General features: G+C 39.4%; 1 protein-coding gene across 2 annotated transcripts in view; it reads right to left on the reverse strand.

The window, feature by feature from the left end:
- foxk1 (forkhead box K1) overlaps positions 1-24,889 on the reverse strand; it is a 139,198-nt gene that overhangs the window by 20,610 nt on the left and 93,699 nt on the right. For both annotated transcript variants that reach the window (XM_063058955.1, XM_063058953.1), the window contains exons 3-8: positions 21,344-21,500; positions 16,620-16,766; positions 15,019-15,212; positions 8,320-8,489; positions 5,850-6,119; positions 4,400-4,627 (exon numbers count right to left, since the gene is read on the reverse strand). In XM_063058955.1, coding sequence (XP_062915025.1) covers positions 4,400-4,627; positions 5,850-6,119; positions 8,320-8,489; positions 15,019-15,212; positions 16,620-16,766; positions 21,344-21,500 — 1,166 coding nt within the window. The remainder of the gene's footprint in view (positions 1-4,399; positions 4,628-5,849; positions 6,120-8,319; positions 8,490-15,018; positions 15,213-16,619; positions 16,767-21,343; positions 21,501-24,889) is intronic.

A 24,889-nucleotide genomic window follows, 5' to 3' on the forward strand; every position in this document is an offset into this window, starting at 1 on the left:
GTCCTTAACTTCCCTTGTCAGCCACAGTTGCCAACACCTGCCGTTTGAGAACAACTTCTTCTGTGGGGCACATCTATCCTGCGCCTTGTGAACTATTCCCAGAAATTTCAGCCACCCTCTGCTCTGCCGACATCCCCACCAGTAATGCCCTCCAGTCCACCTGGGCAAGCTCCTCTCTCATGCCTCTGTAATTCCCTTTATTCCATTGCAATACAGATACATGTTACTTATGCTTCTCCCTCTCAAATTACAGTACGAATTCAATCACTCTCATGCAAAGATCTGTTTATGTGCACCATGCCTTGATCAAAACAACATTCAGAGGATCTTAGCAGAATTGTACAGATGCATCAAGCCAGAAAAGGCTACAAAAGCATTTCTAAAGATGTGAGTGTTCATCAGTCCACAGTAAGAGAAATGGAGGAAACTCCAGAGAACAGTAAGAGAAATGGAGGAGTGGGCATCCTGCAAAGATTACATCAAGAGTGCAACGTGTAATGCTGAAGGATTTGAAAAAGAAACCAAGGGTAACAGTAAAAGACCTCCAGAAATCTCTAAAACTCCCTAAAGTCTCTGTTCATGTGTCCCCTATAAGATAACCACTGAACAAGAATGTTGTTCATGGAAGGACACCAGGAAGGAAACCACTGCTCTCTAAAAAAAAAATTCTGCATGCCTCAAGCTTGCAAAAGACCACCTGGATGCTCTACAATGCTTCTGGGACAACGTTCTGTGGACAGATGAGACAAAAGTTGAACTTATTGGCAGAAATGCACATTGTTATGTTTGGAGGGAAAATGGCACTGCACACCAACACCAAAACCTCATCCCAACTGTGAAGCATGGTGGAAGGAGCATTACGGTTTGGGGCTGCTTTGCTACCTCAGGGCCTGGACAGCTTGCAATCACTGAGGGAACAATGAATTCAAAATTGTATGAAGACATTTTAACGGAGAATGTCAGGGTAGCAGTCCGCCACCTGAAGCTTAATAGAAGTTGGATAATGCAACGAAACAATGATCCAAAAGACAAGAGTAAATCAACAACAGAATGGTTTAAAAAGAAAAAAAAAAATTGTGTTTTAGAATAACTGAGTCAGGGTCCTGACCGTAATCCTATAGAAGTGTTGTGGAAGGACCTAAAGCAAGCAGTTCATGCAAGGAAGTCCACCAACATCCCAGAGTTGAAGCAGTTTTGTAAGGAGGAATGGCTTAAAATTCCTCAAGCTAATGTGCAGGACTGATCAACAGTTACCGGAAACGTTTAGTTGAAGTTGTTGCTGTACAAGGGGGTTACACCAGTTACTGAAAGCAAAGGTTCACATACTTTTTCCAACAAATACATGTAATATTGGATCTTTTTTCTCAATAAATAAATGAATAAGAATAATGTTTTTATGTTATTTATTTAATTGGGTCTTCTTTATCTAGTTTTAGGACTTATGTGAAGATCTGATCACATTTTAGGTCATATTTATACAGAAGAGAAAATTCTACAGGGTTCATAAACTTTCTAGCACCACTGTAGATGAGTTGCGAGGAGACACAAAGGCACTGAAGCTGGGTGTTGGTTCTGAGCCAAGTAGGCAAATAGGAGGAAAAGAATGAGAACAATCCCCATAGGGAAGCTCACCGAAAAGGTAGATAATATAGTTGGAACATCATGCTTCTCTCTGGATCTTGACTATCCAATTTGAGCAAAACAATACCCAAAAAATATCATTACTCTTGTTATCCATTCACTCGTGTAGAGCAGCATCTTGTTTTAATAGATATTGAAAGGCTGCAAGGGCCAACAGTGTCTACTTCAAGGGCAACTATTTTGTAGGACATCTGAAACCTAGTTGTATAAGCTTCTTCTAACAGTATTCTTTGTAATTTAAAAGAGAAATCATTAATGTAATAATCAGTGATGAAGAATTACTACCTACTTCAGTTTTGTTGTTACCAAAGAAGCAAAATACTTTACTTGTACATACAGGTACTCCTCAATTTACAAACATTTGATTTACTAATTTTATTGACAATTCTTTGGGATATATATAAATTTGCCACATGAATCCTTTTTTTGCAATAACAAATGGCACACCACTCTCCATGCATAGGATACATTGTACTGCAATTTCCACAATGCATTTCACTTGTTCTTTCTGATTTACAAAATTACATTTAACAAAGCGTTTTCCAAAAAGATACTCATGTAAATTGAGGAATCGCTGTAATTGCATTGCCTTGATCAGCTACAATTAAGTACAAAATATATTAGAGTCATCAAATAATAACAGAATGGAAACAGGTCCTTTACTCAAGTGGTCTATGCTGATCATAGCATCCTTTCTGCTCATCCCATTTCCCTGCATTTGGCCGTAACTCTCCAAGCCACTCTCCTCCATCTACCTATCCAAATGCCTCTTAAATGTTGCAATTGTACCTGCCCAACAACTTCTTTTGGCATCTTAATCCAAGTACTCATTATCCTCTGTATAATGCCCTGGTAAAACTTTCACTGCTAATGTTGTAGGATAGTTCATGTAATGGTTTTTCTGTAGAAGCAGTGTTTGGATTATTGTTAGAGATAATGGGTGCTTAGGAATGCGGCCCATCCAGTCCGGAGAGAAACTGGGGAAGCGGGATTTTTTGTGCCTGATACCGGTATGAGCCTTTGTCTTTGTTCTGGGCATGAAGTCAAGTGCAGCCAAGTGACAAGGGGACCAGAGTCGTCAGGAGGCGAGAGTAATAGACAGGGAGAGGCCTCCCCATATAGATAATAAAGATCCCAGGAAGTGTCTGAAACTGAAGTAGTAAATGAGGTAAGGAGGTCTCAGAGTCAGGAAACCCCCAGACAGGCTGGCCTACGCGCACCAGGGGAACAGAGTGTTGTGCCTATCCCCTTAATGACATAAGTTGTTGCCATTTACACATGGATCAGAGGTCCTGACATCACAAGGTTCCTTTGAAACTTTGTGTTATTCCTGAAGGGGTGATAAATTATCTCGAGGTCATGAGGACATGCCTATTTTTGGTGGTTGGGGGGGGGGAAGAAAGAGTGTAAGAGAGTAAAAGAGATAAAGGTTTCACTGCCAATGTCGTAGGGTAGTTCATGTAATGGTCTTTTTGTAGAAGCAGTGCTTGGGTTATTGTTAGAAGTGACAGGAGTTTAGGAAATGTGGGCCATCTAATCAGGAGAGAAGGCTGGGAAGCGGGTTTTTTTTTGTGCCTGACACTGGTGCGAGCATTTGTCTTTGTTCAACCGGAGAGGAAGAGAGAAGTTCTGGAGAGAAGCGGTCTTTACTAACTCTTTAGTTAATATTCATAAATATATTTCCTTTAATTATATGCAGTGTGCGGTCTGTTATTTCCTGCCAACGAGCTGTAACAAGGCAGAATATCACACAGCATTCACACAAACTGGGGCTTGGGTGGGGGAGACATCCCAATCTCATAGATTTAGCAAGACCAGAGTGTGTATACTCTAGATATACGAGGCAGGAGAAAGGTGGGTTTCTCGCCGCTGGGTTAGGAGACTGCCAGCGAGGGCTAACAAGCTGTTTACTGAGGTACCCAGGAAGAAAGGGAGTTCATCTGTATAAAGAAGTTACCTCTCAAGTCCCTTTTAAATCCCTCCCTTCTGTTACAAGTACTGCAACATTATATCTCAACTTCTAAACTTGATGCCCTGACTGATGAAGACCAAGATGCTAAACACCATCTTCACCACTCTGTCTGCTTGGAGGGCTGCTTTCGGTAAAATATGTATTTTTTTCCCCATTCTTCCATAACATTCATCTATCCCCTTAGTTCCCTGCCATTCACTGTACAAATCCTATTCTGGTTTAACTGTCCAAAATGCATAATTTCATGCTTATCCAAATTGAAATCCATTTGCTATTTCTTAGTCCATCTCCCTAACTGATCAAGTTTTCTTCGCAATTTATTGTAACCCGCTCACTGTCAAAAAGACCACTTACTTAGTATCTTAAGTAAACTTGCTAATCATGCCATGTATCTTCATACCCAAAACATTTACATACATAATAAACAGAGGTCCTTACACTGATTGCTGTTGCACCCACTAGTTACAGGCCTCCAACTGGAGAATCAACCTTCAACCATCACTCTCTGCTTCTTATCCTCAAGCCAATTCTGCAGCTACCTTGCTAGCTTCCCTTGAATCCTAACCTTCCAGATCAGCCTGCTATGTGGGACGATGTCAAGGACCTTTGTAAAGTCCATCTGTACAACACCTACTGCCCAGCCTTCATCTATCCCCTTAGTTACCTCTTGGAAAAACTCCAAAACATTCATCAGACATGATCGCCAGTACTCAAAACCTTGCTGATCAGAAATACTCTATTATTTGTTATAAACATCGTATATAGCAATTTACTAAAACCACCTACTGTAAGTATTTCCTTGAAGGCTTGTCACAGGAACAGCATGTTTGCCATTTTGAGTTACTGTTTTTACTGGAAGTTGATGCTGCCCCATGGAAGTTGCTGGTGCTTGTTGCAAGATGGTGACCATCTGTCCAGGTACAGGTTGTGACATCTGGCTGCTAACTGTCTGAATGACCCGACTGCCAGAAGGTACATTAGTAAAAGTCATAAGGGATTTGTCATCTAGGACTCCTGTAAACACAGTTCAAATAGAAAATCTATTTTCATCCACAGTCTTCAATATATACCTTGCATTCACATTATGATGTAAAATAGTGAATTTGACAATAAGACAGACTGATTTAATCCCAAATGAATATGGCATAATGATTCAAACAAGAGGAAGTCTGCAGTTGCTGGAATTTCAAGCAACACACACAAAAAATGCTGGTGAACGCAGCAGGCCAGGCAGCATCTATAGGAAGATGTACAGTCGACGTTTCCGGTCGAGACCCTTCATCAGGACTAACTGAAAGAAGAGATAGTAAGAGATTTGAAAGTGGGAGGGGGAGGGGGAGATCCGAAATGATAGGAGAAGACATGAGGGGGAGGGATAGAGCTGAGAGCTGGAAAGTTGATTGGCCAGGGCTTCCCCCTCCCCCTTTCTTTCTCCCTACACCTTCCATCCCATGAATCCTTTCATATCCCTTTTGTCAATCAACTTCTCTTCTTTCAGTTAGACCTGACAAAGGGTCTTGGCCCGAAACATCGACTGCACCTCTTCCTATAGGTGCTGCCTGGCCTGCTGTGTTCACCAGCATTTTTTGTGTGTGTTGCATGGCATATTTATTGATGAATCCACATGTTAAAGAGTATGGAATTGCTTCTGTGAAGATGGTCTAAATTTTGAATATTAAGGCAGGGATGGATTTTACATTAGTGAGCAATCAGTGAAAACTTGAGTACCACCAAGTAATTTAGCAGGCACTGAGGGTACAGCAGGAATAACATTGAACATAAGTGCTTTCAGCCCAAGACATTGTGCTGACCTTTTAACCCAAAAGATCAATCTAATGCTTCCCACCTCCATTGCCCTCCATTTTAACATCTTTCCCCTCATCTGACATGATGCAGAGGAATGGCAGGTTGCATTCCTTTTTGTAATAATCACAATCAAGTCAGATAATTCATGTAGTTCTTTGGCCTCTCTGTTTTGAAGTGCATTTTCTGTATGTATCATGGATTTCACCTGATTTTTAAGGGATAATTTCATTGAGTACAGGCTGAGGATCACGCAATTCCAAATTGGATACTATACTGCCATCACTGGCATAATAATGTTACATGGCAGATGTTAGCGCATAGGATTTTTGTCAAGTAAATGGAAGTTTAAAATGTTATTTTATGAACAGGAAGTTTTGGAAAACAAACATTAAAGGCTGTGTTTATGTAAACCAAATCCATAAATAATCACCTTTCTGGTCATTGGAACCATCCTGTATAATCTGTCCACTTCCAACATGGCTCTGATTGGTTAGAATATAGCCATTTGAGGAGTTAGCTGACGTTGTTACCACTCTCACCATGGTTACAGTAGGAGCCTGCTGAAGCACGTGAATGGCATGTGCAGAAGACTGTTGGGAAGTTATTAGAGAAGCAGGCATATAGGCCACAGACTTTGTTACAACACCAGGTGGCTGGGGGGGAACTGCCATTATAACAGGCTGACCACTAACTGGGGAACCTAGGAAAAAAAAAAGCCAGCAGATTCAACATTTTCACATGTTAGAGAACATTCATGTTATAGCCATGGAAATAATTTCTCTTGTTGTTCTACAATGCAAAATATTCATCCATTTACTTTTTTTCCTTACTTTCATTTTAGAAAGGAACACTTTAATCTTCTCAGAATCAGTTAGTACTTATAGGAGCACACTAGAGTCAATGATGCTATCATCTACTGGCTGAACAGAGCTTACTCCCATTTGGATAAGCAGGGCAGCACTGTCAGAATCACGTTTTTTGATTTCTTAAGTGTCATCAATACTATACAGCCAATATTGCTGGAGGAAAAGCTCTGTTCAATGCCGGCTGGCACTTCCATTGTATCCTGGATAATGGACTACCTGACAGTTAGACAACAGTTTGCACAGCTTCAGAGCAATGTATCAGGCATGGTTATTAGCAGCTCTGGGGCCCCACAGGGGACCATATTCGCTCCCTTCCTGTTTACCCTGTATACCTCGGACTTTAGATACAACCTGAGTCATGTCATCTGCAGAAATTCTCTTGATGACTCAGCAATAGCTGGGTGTATAAAAAAAAAGATGAGAGAATGAATACAGGGCCCCGGTGGAGGACTTTGACAAATGGTGCAAGATGAATCATCTGCAGCTCAACATTAGTAAGACAAAGGATCTGGTGATGGACTTCAGGAAGACCAAACCTGTTACTACTGATGGTGAGGATGTGAATGTGGTGAGGACCTACAAGTTCCTGGGGGTGCACCTGGATGACAGACTTGAGTGGAGCACCAACCAAGGCTGTGTACAAGAAGGGCCAGAGTCACCTCTAGTTCCAGAGGAGTATGCAGGTCTCTCCTTCATATGTTCTACCAGTCTGTTTTCACCAGTACAATCTTCTATGTGGTGGTGTGCTGCAGCAATGGCATCAATATGACTTAATAAACTGATTAGAAAGGCTGGCTCTGTTAAAGGAGTCAAACCAGACACACTGGAGGCTGTGGTAGAACAAAGGACCCTATGGAAAATCCTGGCAATTCTGGACAATTGTTTCTCACCCTCTGCATGTCCACTTTGGCCGAAAAGAGGAGCACTCTTAGTAAAAGACTGCGCTACGCTGCTCCAAAGAGCACTATATGAGGTCATTCTTACCCTCGGGCAATAGGCTTTATAATGAGTCAACCTATAGCCGGGGAAGTGATGACCCCCCCCCCCGCCCCTCCTGTTAGACTGTTTGAGGTAACTTTTTTTTATTCTTTCGTACTTCTCTTCTAATATTTGTATATCTGTGCACCTGTAATGCTACTATGACACTGTAATTTCATTTGGAATCAATAAGGTACCTAGCTATCTTATATAACATGAAATTTCTTCTGCATTTACACATTTTTAATATAAAATCATCAGCATCGAAATAGGCAGAATGACCAACAGTTCAATTACTTTTTTTGATCCTTCATAGGCTCTGTATTATTAAGATAGCTTTTCCAATATTTCTTCCTGAATAAACTGGAATTTATTCCAATTAAATAGTGGATTAATTTGAAATAATCACATCTGAATCTCAATATGTCCAGTATACTATTTGTTAAGTTATTTGAGAGGCAGACATTTAGACCATAGATTTTGTTACAACACTGATCGCTGGGGAGAGTGGGTGGAGTGTAACTGGCTATTTCCCAACATGGAATCAAATTGCAGTTCCTGAGCAGTAGAACCATCTAGTACATGGAATCTGAATGGGGTGCCACAATTGTGATGCTACTTCAGCCAAGGAGATTCTGGAATTTGGAGTTCTACCCCATGAACCACGTGAGCTTCCTCCGGGTGCTCCGGTTTCTTCCCACAGTCCAAAGGCATTCCAGTTAGTATGTTAATTGGTCATTGTAAATTGTTCTGTGATTAATCTACTGTTAAATAGGGTGAGTTGCTGGATGGTGCGGCTTGTTGGACCAAAAAGGCCTCTTCCGCGCTGCATCTCTGAATAAATAAAACATAATGAAACAGAAGGGAACAGAAATTTTAAAAAATGAGAAAAGAATAAAATATAAAGTGTACAATGGACATTTAAACCTAACGTCTAATAAATTAAAGAGTTTAAGTGTGTGAAATCATGCTCTTGGTCATGCAATCAAATAAAAAGCAAAATTAAATAATTTAATGTGGCAGATCCCAAGGCGTGATGTAAAGAGGAATAGTTACCTGGTGCACTTTGAGAGTAACGAACCTCTGGTACTGATGCCAGTTTGGAACTTGTGAAATCATGGTCATGTGAGACAGGCGACCCTTCACGAGACAAGCATTCAGGTGTCTGCAACCCACTTGAATGAGGAGAAAGAAGACCTGGGTGGCTAGGAGATGCAGGGGCACTCCTGAAATATTAAAATATAGTTTATATAATGATCACTTTATATAACACAGGTATGTTTCCATAAGAGATTCTATCTGGATGAATGTGCACCCAGAGTTTATCTTTTTGATAGCTGTAATGAGAAGAAAGTCTCTGAGCTTTGACATTTGTGTCTTTTCACAGAGTACAGTTACTTTATGCATTGAATTTGTGCAAATTTCTTGTAAATGTTTGAATGATGAGCATTGCTTTTCAAAACACCATGGCAACTCTAATTACTACGATTTAAAACCAGGTGACTGCATTAGGAGAAATAATCTTTAAAATACAACTTGATACTTCATAATATTGACAATGATAACTTGAACAGAACTACAAATTTTGATAATTATTCCGAAGCATATTTTGTATTTATCTATATGGCTCCTTGAGAAATGTAAGCATCTCAAAATAGGCACATGGAGGGCCAGTTTTGGTACTCAAATCATTGTATTGAACAAGACTCTGCATGCACAAGAGATTTTAGGAAATTTACCCTCTTGCTGGAGTATACCAAAACACTATTAAAAATTAATTTCTTACAATTGATCTCTGAGGAATGCAATGGTAGAAAGAATCACAAACCTGAATGTAAAAAATGAGTCAGCTCATTTGGCATTTACTAGCAATTTTGCAAAAAAACATGGTTGATTCACTACAAAGTTCATTACCCTCACTGATTCAACATGCTTAAGCCACAACACACTGAAACAACATTCTTCTTTAGGCATTAAGATCACAGAATGGTATTATATAATTGGAAAATGTACGAAATCTAATGAACATCTTTTGTAAATCTTGATTGAGATATTGTGATTTTCCTTTACAAACCATGTATTATTTATTATTAACCATGAAAGTTTCTACAAATCAATTGCATTGGAGCTTGGTTCACCTCCATTAAATGTTAATAATATAGATAACTGTGGTTATTAGTGAAGTGAATAGCCTTGCACTAGAAATGTAACACTTATCTTTGATGTTATAAGCTTTTTAAGTACATTTTTGAGAGCAGAATGGCTCAGAGAATTTCAAATTAAACTATCTAAGATTTAATCAAGTAAGATTGAAAATCCACTATTGCAACTAACTCAATGATCAAAGTACAGAAGAATAATAACAATCAGAGCATTGAAATTTAAGGAAATCTGCTAGATGCAATTATGGAAGCAGAGTGTGACAGTAATAAAAATGTTTGAAGATACATAGAAGGGTGAAGATGAACCATGAGGCAAGTTTACAACAGGGGAGCAGTGAGGGCAGTGCAGCAGAAAGAGAGAAAACAAGTGTTAACACGAGGAAATCTGCAGATGCAGGAATCCTGACGAACAGTCTCAGCCCGAAACGTTGACTGTAACTCTTCCTAGAGATGCTGCCTGGCCTGCTGCGTTCACAAACAAATGTTAGACATTTTCAAAGGAAAAAGAAAGAAAATGTGCCAACAGGAGTTACCAAAATAGCACCAACCACCAGTCAAAGTGGAAACCTAATGATAAGATAAGATAAAATAGAGGAACAGGTCAGGAGCAAGGTGAGTTAAATGATGATGATGAATATGATGGAACCTGGTGTGAACTGGGCTGGACAAATCAGGGTCAAAGCAGGTCACCATGATAGGAGAACAATGTCATTAATTTAATAGACCATAAAAAACTACCCTGTCTGGACTAAATAGATTTACTAAGTTAATTAGTACACAATCAGCTTGCTTACCAGTGAGAATGTGCTCCTAAGAACAAATGTACTCTTGGAATCAGCACTGAAATAGATCATTATAGCATACAGGTGCATTGCTGACAGCAACACTGTGCTAAAATATGTTCAAACATTTTAAAATAGAATGAAATATATATGCAGATATCCTAATTTTTCACAAGGTCAGACATGTCTTGATTCAGTAGACACAATAACTGAGAAGAAAGTAAAATCTGTCATAGTAAATAAAAGTTTACAAATACAATATGCAAAGCAGTGGGTACATTATGGAAAACGATCGTTCACTTTATATATAGCTCTTCTGGTGTTAACGAGCAATTATTTACCTACTTCTTCACACCAATTCCTGTGGGATAGCTTTTGTACGCTCTATGTCATCTACGTTTGGTGGCAACTGAGGTGGAGCATTTGTATCACCTCCTGATTGTGATTCATTGTTTCTTTCCATAATTAGAATTCTGGCATAATACAGATCACCTATTCTTGTTCAATAAGGAATGTAGAAGAAACTTCCCATTACATTTGAGGACAATTGCTGATAATGAGATGTGCAATACGGGAACCTAACTTGGGTCTCCTGTTACAAAACTGAAGCTACAATTCCCAAGGATGCAAAAATAATCTAAAAGTAATCAACTCACTAAGAAGTTAAATCTAAAGCTCGAGTAGAATCAAATGGTTTAAGGTAGAAGATGATTTCCCCCGACAACGTAACTGTAAAAAAATAATCTGTTGAACAAATTTAGAGTTAAAAATTAAAGATTAGCATTTTTATTTTTCAGATGTACATTGAAACTTCAATACAGTGAAATGTGTAATTTTGTGACAAATTGACTCAGTAAGAATTGTGCTAGGCAGCCCGTTAAGTATCATCATGATTCTGCATGCCCTCTACTTACTAACCTAACCCAAATGTCTTTGGGATGTGGGAGGAAAGCAGTGACACGGTGAAAACCATGCAGTCATGGGGAGAATTGGCAGTTGAAGGAATTAAACCCAATCGGTGATTGTCTGCACTGTAATGTGATTCTCTAACCACTACACTACCACACCTATTTTGTGAAAATTACCTATTTTACCTAGTTCCCATTTTACGAATGCTCTAAATTATAAAATTCAGTATTTGAGTGGTGGAGATATGGGCAAGTTTATGGATTTAACAGTGCTGGTTTTTGTCAATGCCTGAAATACAATTCTCTCTAACCACATTGGAACTCCAAACCAGGAATGCAAGAGTCTAGCTTTCAGGACATTAATTCTTCCAAAACGCCATAAAAATATTGAACCCTGTAATTTAAGATCAGACTTGTTCTCCAACTGGCTCCTTTTCAATTGAAGACAAACTAAACATTGAATTTATTTAGAAACGAGAGAAAAATCTGCAGATGCTGGAAATCCAAGACACACACATAAAATGCTGGAGGAAGTCAGCAGGCCAGGCCACATCTATGAAAAGGAGTACAGACAATGTTTCGGACCGAGTCCCTTTGGCAGGACTGGAGAAGTAAAACTCCAGTCAGAATGGGGCTCCATCTGCCAGAAAAAAAGGGATCTTCCAGTTGCCACTTATGCTGCATCCGCTAGAAAAAGCGGGATTTCCCGGAGGCCACCCATTTTATTTCCAGGTCCCATTCCCATACATCCAGCCATGGCCTCCTCTACTGCTATGATGAGGTCACACACAGGTTGGAGGAACAACACCTTATATTCCGTCTGGGTAGCCTCCAACCTGATGGCATGAACATCAATCTCTTGAACTTCCAGTAATGCCCCACCCTCCCCTCCCCTTTACCATTTCCCATCCCCTTTTCCCTCTCTCACCATATTTCATTGTCTGCCCATTGCCTCCCACTGGTGCTTCTCCCCACTTTTCTTTCTTGCATTGCTTTCTGTCTCTTTCACCAGTCAACTTCCCAGCTCTTTACTTCATTCCTCCCACTTCAAGTTTCACCTATCACCTTGTTTCTCTCTCCCCTCCTCTCACCTTTTAACTCTATTCCTCAGCATTTTTTCCTCCAGTCCTGCCAAAGGCTCTCGGCATGAAATTTCGACTGTACTTTTTTCTATAGACGCTGCCTGGCTTGCTGAGTTCCTCCAGCATTTTGTGTGTGTTGCTTGAATTTATTTAATCGGGGTTGTGGGGGTAAAGAGAGAACACAGGATCCAGAATATGATCTTCTGTATATAGTTCCAATAGAGTTAATCAGTTAACTTGTGTTTGAAGTTTTCATTTAATCCGCAGCTAAAATATACTTCTGTTAAATATTATTCCGGCATATCTCCTAAAAAAAAAATCCTGGCATCATGCCTGAAAAGTTGTGTCTAAATTTAAGATTATATTTCCTTGCTCCAGATTTGCATCATCAAAGGAAATACCAATTTTTATCTATCAAATCATTAATTGTCATAACTAGTTCATTTAGGTCTCCCCTTAAAAGTTCTAATCTCAAGAATACAATTAGAGATGTGGTGACTGTATGTACTGACAGCAATAACAAAAATAAATTAAGTTACTTGAGGGGTTTTCATTCATTCAAAATATTGGAACCTATGACACAAAAAACATATAATCCCATCCTCCTGTGGCTAGCAGCTTTACAAACTGATGATTATTAGTCGATATACATTCTAAAAATACAATAACTAACAACTGTGGCAACTCGTACAGTAAGCAGAGATCCAGGTCAAAGTTTGACAGAAATACTAAACTGTCTATTGATTTTTTTTCCCTTTGGTATCCACCCCCTATTTAGTATCTATTTACAGACTTGGACCTCTTTCTGAAAATCTGCAGACACAGACTCCTAAGCCATCATTCTTTAGTGATAAAGTTCTGAAGATTGCCCCCAAGCATGTCAAAAACATTGGAGAAAATTGACCCATCATTGCAAGAAAAAATATGATACAAAATGAGGCACAAAATTATTGCAATAAACAGGTATCAATTTCCTGCTAATAATGAAGGTGCCAAGAAGTACGTTCCAGATGAAACCAACATCATCACTGTCTCATAGAAATTTGATCAGACAAAATGTTTGAACAACTTTTCAAAAAATAAATTTCTGGTAAGCTAGAAGAAAACAACAAAACAAAGTCTTTTTATCAAAAAGGAGAATTTCAATGGGATATTACTTATGATGGGGATAAGTTCATCAAAATGGAAAAGGGAAACAAGTAATTTGTAAAGAACAAAATTGGTTTATCAGATTTAAAATTGCATTTCTTTCTGCAATCTAAACATTGACCCATTGATCATTTTATTCTGTCACGCTACTCAAGTCAAGAAGGAAACTGAAAAATTAGAAGAGTCAGTACTAGCTTTAAAAGCACATCTTTAGTAACTATACATATAATTATGGCAGGGCAAAATATACATAGCCATGAATCCTTTGTTCTTATTAAATGTTGAGCTCTTATTTGAATTTTCTGCTGCAAGAAACGCAAAATTACAATCCTCAAAAATTTTTTAAGTACAAAGGGCCATGAATGTGATCATCTACTGCTAGCACTCTTGCCTAGGAACAGCAAAACAATAGCGTATGTACTACAGCTATGCACTAATGTTCTACTTCCAGGCATAAGGTAACTGAAATCATATTCCACTAACAATCTCCTTTGATTTTTCTTTTATTTCCAGATAAGTACGGGGGCAACAACAGTGAACTAGAACCAAACTGGAGATCAGCAACAATTTTACATCCAAATTAATGAAACTGGAATCTATTTATATGTTGTTTGAATCAATACATCTTGGGCCAACTAAAGAATCAAGGCAGCAAGAAAGAAGCTACAAAAAAAGCTGGAATGCACCAAAAAGAATACAAGTTGAATAAAAATCTACATTTCAGTACTAATGTCATTCTTACCAGGCACGGGTTAGAAAACAAAAGATGCGTAACAATTAACACGTACATCACTAAGTATGACACCTCCAACAATCAACGGTCTCAATATTATGTTAAAATGTTAAACTAATCACGATTCTCTCGAAGTTTGGCTGAAATACAGTTATTTCTGCTTCAACTGGAAGAGATGCCAATCAAAAAGAACCAAAGCCTTGCTTTCAAATGAGAATGGGCATATACATAACTGTACAACATCTTATCTAGCCAAACTGCTCTTTCACACTTTCAATGAGATGGATAAAAAAACAATCACATCCTTCACAGTGGTGTTCAGTGAGAAAATCAATACAGTAATAATTACAGTAGGAACAAGGGAAAACACTTACTCAGCTCTGCACACAGCCAGAGGACAGCACAAGGGAAAAAGAAGGCAAAAATTGTCAGCACCACTGCACCATGTTTTGTCCTTTTACGAGAGCATTTGGGATTATTGGACATACCACAATGCATTTGGGATTATCTATCCCTCAGCAGCTGAGAATTTTGGAACAGAGTATTCCAAATAATAAAGCATTGATATTTACTCTGCCACAAAACAGGTTATGTGCATTGGAGTAGTTGCAGTACTTTCTACAGGGTTCCTGTACAGTCAAGTCTATCTTTATACCAAAGCATTCCTCAGCCCAATCTTGCTCCTATCACAATTTGCATTGTAAAAAGATATAGGTATGCACATGGCCTCTCCATGTTACCGTAGTTTCTCTTGGGTGCACATAATTAAACATTTGAAAAGACTATTCAAAATAGTCAGCCCCAGCACTAATCAATGTTTTTTTACATATAAAATCAGAATTGTTCAAGACATACTGTGAACTTATCCAAAAGTATTTCACAATTTAAAAGAAGCATTACATCCATAACACCAAAATGCAAAATGGTATGGCTTCCAACCTGGATGAGATGGGTCCAAAAGGCGTCCTAAAACAAGACACTCCTCTCTGCCTGCGTTTTCGGAATGCCTGCTCCACTAATTTTATCTCTGATGATGGGTCAATTCTCCAAAACGACCCTTTGCCAGGTTCTTCCTGTGACCGTGGTACTTTGATAAAGTACCGATTTAAAGAAAGGTTGTGCCGGATTGAATTCTGTCTCAGCAAGGAAAAATTAAGAATACAGAATGTTTAACTGCAATTAAATATGCACACCAATTAACTGAACAGAGCACAACAACTCAAGATCACATCCCACTCAATTAACAAATTATTTTTGTTTTATGGGTAGGTAATCACAAGACAATTTAAATTCCTAGTCAAGAAATTTAACAGATCAAACAGCATAAAAATAGGCCTATCAATGTCATGTCATTGCAAGTCCATATCCAATGAATCCCATTCCCTGTTCTTTGTCCACAGCCCTACAATCATTTCCTTTTTTAGGTATATAGTTAATTTCTAAACATGCATCACATGGTAGGGCACATATTAAGAACAATTTATTAAAAGAATTTCCTGTAATGCATTGTCATATCCTTTCGACATTTGAAGTAGAATATGCACCCATTGTATAGACTACTTCTGAACTGCAGCTTTTCATTAAGCTCACATACTCATTTCGAACACATATCCTGCCTTGCTGTTTTTATACATACATAGTTGTCTGATCACAAGGCAATGCCAAAAATCTTAGATGTTCTATTACTTCGCCTGATGATTGGAAATTTTTGAGATCTGTTACCTTTATGCATATAATTTTAGTTTATCCTTTTAAAAATATTTCAACCATTTTATTCAGAAATAATCTTAGTTTTATATACGCTGAATAACTTGGTCACATTCTAAAATGCAAGCAGTTTGCCACAAGGCACATTTTGTATGTCTTAGAAAGGGCAAATAGACACCAAAAAAATTTTTAATCCATCATTGAGAATTCAGCTAAAAACTATCAAAGAAACACAATTTCTGAGAATCTCACATTTTTTACTCAGTCTATGATTGCTAAGAAATATTTTAAGTATTAAATCAAAACAGTATTTTAAGAACTTTTTAATTTAGTTTTGCATTCCTATGCTCCATTCTTGCAGGCTCCAAGACAAAAGTAAAATTCCTGATGAGAGGAATTTGGCAGCAGGTAACACTAGCCCTTCATCTCTGTGATCAGCACACTGTAATATCTAGATAGGTAGAATGATGTCTTTTTGCTAAAAGCTCCAAGGGCTCAATTCAGAAAGAGCTTTGAATTTTCCGAGTTTAGTATGAAACTTAGCAAACTTTCTTTATTCATTGAAAATTATTTTTATATATATGGTAGCAATAGCTCACATCTTTTTCAACAACTGCCTCACAATTCAAGCAGTCATGATCTCTGTCCTACTTTTGATCCCCAGTGCTGCATTTTAATTACCGTAATTCAAAGATAATTTAGCAGCTAATTAGACAATTCCAAAGTCTGGCTAATCTGATAGAATCTTTAAACATCACTCATAGGATAATCAAGTAGTATTAAGAAATGATTTCCCCTCACTTGTAATTTTCTACCCCAGTGAGTACACCCACCTGCCATCCTTTGTCAGCTGTCCTGTAGTAAGGGTAATGCTTTGTGATGTGTGCATAGATGCCGCTTAGTGTTAATTGCTTATCTTGAGCAGATGATATGGCTTGCACAATCAGCTGTGCATAGGAGTAGGGGGGCTTTGAATCATCCTGTACAAGACAAAAGAAATACAATAAAAACTGAAGTGTGCATATCTGAATCTTTTTGAAAACTGATTATGGTCAGACTGAAACAAAACATTGTATTTTCAATTACAAGACATGAGAGAAAGCAGATACTGTTGAACAGAATGCTGTCGTCACCACCATGCACATTTTCAGGGATCGTGATTTCCATGACTCCACTCATCTTCACTCGCCCCATCACTAAACTGTTCCCATAACCTATGGACTCACTTTCAAGGACTCAACAACTCAGTTCCTCGATATGTATTGCTTATTTATTTATTTTTTTTCTATCAGTTTGTATTTGCACATTGGTGGTCTCTGTCCTATTTGGGTCAGTCTTTCATTGATTCCATTGTGTTTCTTTGTAGGATTTACTGTGATTGCCTACAAGAAAATGAATCTCATGGTTGTATGTGGTGACATATATATACTTTGAACTTTTAAACTTTGACGGAGTTATCCCCTCTGGTTCAAGAGCCTGATGGTTGACAGGTAATAACTGTTCCTGAAACTGGTGTGAGTCCTGAGGACCCTGTACCTTCTTCCAGATGGCAGCAGTGAGAAGACAGCAAGACCTGGATGGTGGTTTGGGGGGGGGGGGGGGGGTGCTTGATGAAGGATGCTGCTTTCTTGTGATAGCAGTTCATGTGGATGTACTCAGTGGTGGGGAGGGGTTTATGTGTGATGGACTGGGCTGCACCCTCTCCTTTTTGTAGGCTTTTCCTTTCAAGGACATTGGTGTTTCCATACCAGCTGTGATGCAACCAATCAATATACTATCCACCGCATTGGAAGTTTGTCAAAGTTTTAGATGACATGCTGAATCTTTGTAAACTTCTAAGAAAGTAGAAGTGTTGCTGTGTTTTCTTTGTAATGGCACTTACATGCTGGAGCCAGGACAGGTCCCCTGAAACGACGACACTGCTGAATTTAAAATTGCTGACCCTCTCCACCTCTGATCCCCTGGTGAGGACTGGATCATGGACTCCTCCTGAAGTCAATGAACAGCTCTTTGGTCTTACTGACATGGAGTAAGAGGCTGTTCTTTTGGCACCCTTCAGCCAGATTCTCAACCTCCCTCCTATATGCTAATTCATCATCACTTTTCATTTGGCCAATGACAATGGTGTTGACAGCAAACTTAAATATTGTATTGGAGCTGTGTTTAGCCTCACAGCCATATGGGTAAAGCAAGTTCAGCAGGGGACTGAGAACATAGCATTTTGAAGCACCTGTTCTCATGGTGATTGTGGAGATGCTGCTACCAATCCAAAATAGAGGATCCAGTTGCAAGACGACATATTGATGTCAGCTTGGCCCTCCCCATTAGCACTTATCCCTGCAAACATGCTAAATGTTATACTGCCCCTACATCTCCTCTTTCAACACTATTCAGGGCCCTAATAAGTCCTTCCAGATCAGGCAGTACTTGACATGCAAATGTAACAGTGTAATTTATAGTATGTGTTGTCCCTGGTGTGGCCTCCCCTACACTGGTGAGATCCAATGTAGATTGGGGAATTGCTTCCTCAAGCACCTTCCCTTTGTCTCCTGTACAGCCAAAATCTTCTGGTGGCCAACTATTTCCACATCCTCAAACAAACTAATCGGTCCACAGCCTCCTCCACTGCCATGTTGAAGCCAGACACTGACTGGAGGAGCAATGCCTCATATTCTGTCTCTCCAACCTGACAGCATTAACATCAATTTCTGTAACTACCAGGAATCACTACTCCCCTCTATTCCTTCCCCATCCCATTTCCTCTTGGTCCTGTGGCCCTGTAAACCCTTGTCTTCCCCTTTCCCCACCCTCATGACTTGCCCATCACCCACATCTTCCTCCCTCTGGTTCCCTACCACCCTCCCTTTATTCCACAGCCTACTGTCCTCTCCTATCAGAATCATCCTTCTTCAGCACCTTGCTTCTCCTATCAAATACCTCCAACTTCCCAGTGTTCCCTTCCCCTCCCCCACTCTACTGCCTTCTCCCATCATCTGCCAATTTCTGTTCTGCTCCTCCCCATAGCCTTTTATTCTGACCTCTGCCCCCTTCCTTTCCAGTCCTCCATTTCCCTCCATTGATGCTGCCTGACCTGCTGATTCCTTCCAGAGTTTTGTGTGTGTTGATTCTTTAATTTTATTAGTTTAGTAACACAGTAAAAATAAATCCAGGTCTAACATATTATTCAGAGTACAATTAACTGAGATTTAGAGGAAAGTTGGTATTGTGAGTTCATTATTGAATTACATATCCAGAAGCTTGGAAATGATAGTCTGATGGCATAGATAATTACACGACTAGGTCATTTAATCAGTTTACCTAAGTTTTGGAAATGAGAAAACTAGTATCAGTAATAGTAAAATATGATCTGGCTCCATAATTGCTTTTTGGAATTTTTTAGAATCACAAGGCAGCAAACTCTTAGCAACACACTTAAAAATTGCTGGTGAACGCAGCAGGCCAGGCAGCGTCTCTAGGAAGAGGTACAGTTGACGTTTCAGGCCAAGACCCTTCGTCAGGACTAACTGAAAGAAGAGATAGTAAGAGATTTGAAAGTGGAAGGGGGAGGGGGAGATCCGAACTCTTAAACGACTTCAGAAGTGACCTAAAAAAGCATTCAGTTCAACAGCAATTATGAATGGCCATCAAATGCTTGTCTTTCCAGTAACCCCAACAATCCTCTGAATGAACAGAACACCATCAAATGTAATGATTCTATACAATAGTGCTGTACCCTTGATATGAGCTATCCGTAATACAATTGAAGTATGACAAAATACGGGAAGAAGCTTAACACAGAATTTCTCACTAACACAGCTCTGCATTTCAAAATTATTGCTGACTCCTGAATTTCAGCTGAGGCACTGGCTTGAATGACTTCCAAACCTCCAACTTGGAAAGGAAGGATAGGGAGGATGTAATAAAAGGAATTTCCACTGTAGATTACTGTTAGTGAGAACTCTTACTAGAAGATATTTCTGTTGATGCTAGGCTACAACAGACTCAACAGTCAAAGAGCACTTCTACAACAAGCCCCAAAGCAAGCTTGAGAAACACCACATCAGCTTGCACTTGGGCACACAGTCTCCTTCCAAGTTCTCGAACTTTAGGTTACTCACTCTTCTTGTCTGTAACAGAAATGACTATTTACATAGTAGCAATTTTCATTCAGTTTTACTTATTCAATTTGTATAGTATACCCTGCTGTGCAATTCCCACAACCCCACCAGTTACAACACTGGCGCTCCCTGAAGCTATGTACTCAGCCTGCTGCTGATGTATGATTGTGTCGCAGGATCCAGGTCAAACTGTGTCATCAAGTCTGTGGAATGCACAACAGTGATTGGCTTCATCAAGAACGATGACGGGACGGAGTATAGAGGGGAAGTGGAGCAGATGGTGGATTGGTGTGAGAAGAACAACCTAACCCTGAAAGTGGAGAATTGTGGATTTCAGGAAGACGCAGACAAACCATCCCCCTCTGTGGATACATGGCTCCTCTGCAGAGAGAGTGACTCAAGATCCTGGGAGTTCACATCACAGATGACCTCACCTGGTCCCTTAATATCACTTCCTTGAACAAGAAGGTACAGCAGCACCTCCACTTCCTAAGATTAATGCAAGCAAGGCTCACCCCCCCATCTTAACTGGGTTTTACAGGAGCACCACTGAGAGCATCCTAACAAATTGCACCTCCGTCTTGTATGGGAGCAGTCGAGCACCAGACCTGAAGTCCCTACAAAGGGCTGTGAAAACAACTGAGAGGATCATATGGGTCTCTCTACCAGCCAGAGAGGATATTTGCCAGGAGTGCTGTATAAGCAGGGTCCTTAGTTATTAAGGATACCACCCATTCATCCTGCATTCTCTTTCGCTTTCTACCACTATGATGCATAAAAACAAGAATGGTCAGGATGAGAAACCTTTCTTCCCCCAGGCAATTAGGCTTCTGAACTCCCGGCCGCATCGTATTCGATGCGTCACTGGTTAATCTGTTCTATACCTTACAATATTTAATATTAACACACTTTAGTTTGTTATCAATGTATGATTCATCTAGATTTTATCCTTACCTTCTAAGTTATCACATCTTATGCATTTTACACCTTGGTTTGAAGAAATGCTGTCTCATTTCTATATACATTACATACACGTATGCAGTTAAGTGACAATAGACTTTACTTGACGTTACACAGACTAGGAAGTGCTGCTACCTGCACCATTAACCGTATCAGAGATATTCCTTTTGTTAATAGCTTGTCCTCTCTCAACTTCTCTCCTACTGCAAAATAATCTTCTCTCTCTTTCTATATAAAGGGTCCCAACACTGAAAGTTTCGAGCATTTGCTGATTATTATAGATTTTTAGCACCTGCAGTTTTGATCCTTCCTCAGAAGCAACTGAGACAAACTAACTAAAACCACATATGATAAAATGCAGTAGTTATTACAAAAGCTACCAGAAACTCTAGAACCATAAGTCACTGTCTTAAGAAACAAAGAAAAGGGAAGAATATGAGAAGAAGTCTGAGATTCATACATGTAAAACGTTTGCACACCTTAGGGCTATCTCCGCCAGATGTTTCGGCCTGCTGCTCGGATGCTGCCTTTTCAGCAAATGCTGCAGCTAGCTGTAGGTCTCTTGTGATGTTGCGTCCAAAACGGTATCCAGAGGAGCCGGCACCACGAGGGCTCACAGGACAGGAATTGGGAACACTGAAAGCAATTCAGAAAAACAATCCGGTCAAAAGCTGCTGCATTTATAAAATTTAAGATAATTTAAGATTTATAAACTTATGATCAACTTTAGGGAAAAAAGACATTTTCAACAGTTAAGATAGAACAGAACCCAGGGTGACGTACTATCATAAGTAGATTGCAAAATAACAATTTAATAATGCTTTCTTCCTCAAACAAAAACTATTTATTTCCTCATACACGATCACATAGAAAATAGGTCTTTGGCCTCGTCCAACAGTTTTATACTAGTCTCCCTTAAATATCAGGCAACAATCGCATGAAATATCTCTCCTGGCCATTAAGAGTTCTGTCATTACATTATTGAACATTTTTTATGAATATTAAAGGAATCAAGCAATATTGTAGGGTAGAGTTGAGGTAGCAGATCAATCATGATTTTATTGAATGAAACAGGTGTCAAAAATCCTTCTCTTGCTCTTGTGCTTTGTTGGATTCAGGTCTAAATTGTTACCACTTTTTATTTTCCAGTCACTTGTAATACAGCTGGCTCTGTATCTTTTAAGTTTATCTGTAACCCTGAAAGGTCACAGCAGTGTAAATTAAGACTGTCCTTGTTGTCTCAAAAGCTATTCTTATAAGAAAATTCTCTTATTTGTCCAGCCTGAATCAGTTTTCAGTGTGAAGATTTTTGTCATTCTTTGGTTCTTTCTTACTTGCAGTAGAATGAGTTTTTTTTGTTATGAACATCTAATTAAATAGCTGTAACAAGATTTATGCCTCATTCGTCACTTCCAAAGAACCTTCTGCACAATATTACCTGCAGATCCGAAAGGTTCTATAGCACCAGTTGACTTTCATTAAGTACACAGTCGAGGGGGGAAAAAGCCGTCACTTCAAGTAATAATGATGTGCAATATATTTTTTGAAACTTGTTTTTTTTCTGCAATGCAAAAACAATGGAAATGATTCCACTGCAAAATTCCTGGGAGGAAGGCTGTGTTGCCCTTAAGGCATTTATCTGACTTTGTTGAGTCTATGCTTTAAAGATTTGTTTGTAACTATTTTCTAGTTTAAGTTAAAGGTTGATAATTATGTTACAGTTTAACAAAGGTAAATTCATTGTCTATGGTATATCGCGGCATGCGATGACGTCACCTCCGGTTTTGCCGCATCTTATGTGTAACTCCGGTTCGGGAAGGTGTGAAGGTGGGTGCCATGCATGCAGCATGATCGTGAAGAGCTCAGTTTCTACCCACAAAGAAACATTATAGAAGCAACGCCATAAGTCCATAAGAAAGTATTTGAAGTAAAAATATTAACGTGGTTTTTGTTAAGGAAGCGGCAGTTGGGGAGGCGCGCGTGCCAGCTTTTCAATTTCAAACATGGGGTGGGCTCGAGCCCGGCGGTGGTTTGACGGGACCCCCTCGCTCACTTCTCGGGGCAACTGGAGACACTCGCTAAAAGAAGAGAGCACACCTGCTCTCCAGAATGAAACAGACGCTGTATATGTTTGTATTTTTTTTATCAACAGTTTTCAACATATGATGTTAATGTGGAAGGGTGAACAGTAAATGATTAACCTTACTATGACTCTGTCTCCATTGGCTCCGGTTTAACATGGTGTTTAGTCAGTTTCAACACACTGCACAAGAACACTACAAAGGCTTTGCATCCAACTGAAAATACTAATGCATTCACTAATTCACCACAATAAATCACATCAGATATCAAAGCTGACAATGGATCTGTTTGGTACTTAACCTACCATCAATTAATTTAAAATTGTCAATTACTTGGAAGCTATTCCCTACATTCCTAAATGTTTCACTAATATAGTGGATTCTGGTCAATTGGGCGATCAGTTAGTCGGGGCAGCTGTTTATTTGGAACAACACTGAAGAATAAAAACTAATAGAGAAAACAGCCAGGATTAATTTGGGACACCACGCCCCTTAATTGGGACAGGAGACAGTTGCCAAATAGTTTCCAACTAGCATCAATTGTGTTAAATTATCCATTTGGGTTAACGGGCACTGATTCAAAAAACAGTGATTTTTAATAATTTTGTCTTTAATTTTGACTCTACAAAATTTCAGACCCTTGCCAAGATGCCGTGAAAAGATTTGACATTGGTCCAAAAAATTATCCTATAGAATCAAATTAAAAGCCATCTGCCTAACAGTGTTAGCTGGAAGAGATAACCAGAGTGTCGAAATCTACAATTGCAAGCTTGATAAACTGTGGGAAGAACAGGCATTACGCAAGAGACAACGGGAACCCCCAAGAATGGAAGCATAAAGGCAAGGATGCAGATGTTGAAGAGGACCTCAATCAATGGTTTTCCAATTTAACAGGACACGGTATGCACATCAGTGGACCCATGTTAAAAAGCAAGTCAGCGGAGCTAGCTAAGACACTGAGTTATTAAGTTTTTAAAGCTACAGATGGTTGGTTGTCTCAGTGGAAATGTAGGCGCCACATTAAATTCAAGAAAGCACATGGTGAGAGAAGTAGTGCTGGTGCAATAAGTGCAGAAACATATAAATCTACAAAACTCCTTCAGTTGCTTCAAAAACTTTGTACCAATGAACAGGTCTTTTTAATCGTGCCACATTGGACGGTTTTCTTTGCTACAAACACACATTATCGTGTTCAAAGAAAGCAATGGATCACATAACTGTGTTGTGTTATTCACATATGTTAGCAATTGATAAAAAGAAATTGGTTATTGGGAGAAACATTAAGCCTCGATGCTTTAAGTAGCTAAGAATGGATAGTTTACCTGTCAAGTACTATGCTAATATGAATGCTTGTTAACAATTGTGTAGCACATCTAATTTAGAATGTTTGAAAAACATTCAGCTGGAATTTCCGGCTGCCAATGCAACATCCTTAGTGCAGCTGATAGACATGGGAACAATAAACAATTTAAAGAAGGTGTACCATGGAAAGTTGGCGAACCACATTCTTGAAGCAATTGAAAGAAATCTACTGACATCTTCTTCAACAGCCAAGGGCGTGCAAGGGTTAACCTTTTACAGGCAGAACCAGTTTACTGCCAATCATTTGTGAGAAATAAGCAGTAAGACAACTCAGAAGCCGGAACTTCTACCATCTCCAACGGGATCCCACCACCAAGCACGTCTTTCCCTCTCCCCCCTCACCCCCCCAACTTTCTGCTTTCCACAGGGATCTCTCCCAGGCACGATTCCCTTGTCCATTCGTTCCTCCCCACTGATCTTCCTCCTAGCACTTACCCTTGCAAGCAGACCAAGTGCTACACCTGCCCCTACACCTCTTCCCTCACTACCATTCAGGGACCCAAACAGTCCTTCCAGGAGAGGTGACACTTCACCTGTGAGTCTGTTGGGGTCATTTACTGCGTCTGATGCTCTTGGTGTGGC

The sequence above is a fragment of the Mobula hypostoma genome, chromosome 9 (genome assembly GCF_963921235.1).
Source record: "Mobula hypostoma chromosome 9, sMobHyp1.1, whole genome shotgun sequence".
NCBI lineage: Eukaryota > Metazoa > Chordata > Chondrichthyes > Myliobatiformes > Myliobatidae > Mobula > Mobula hypostoma.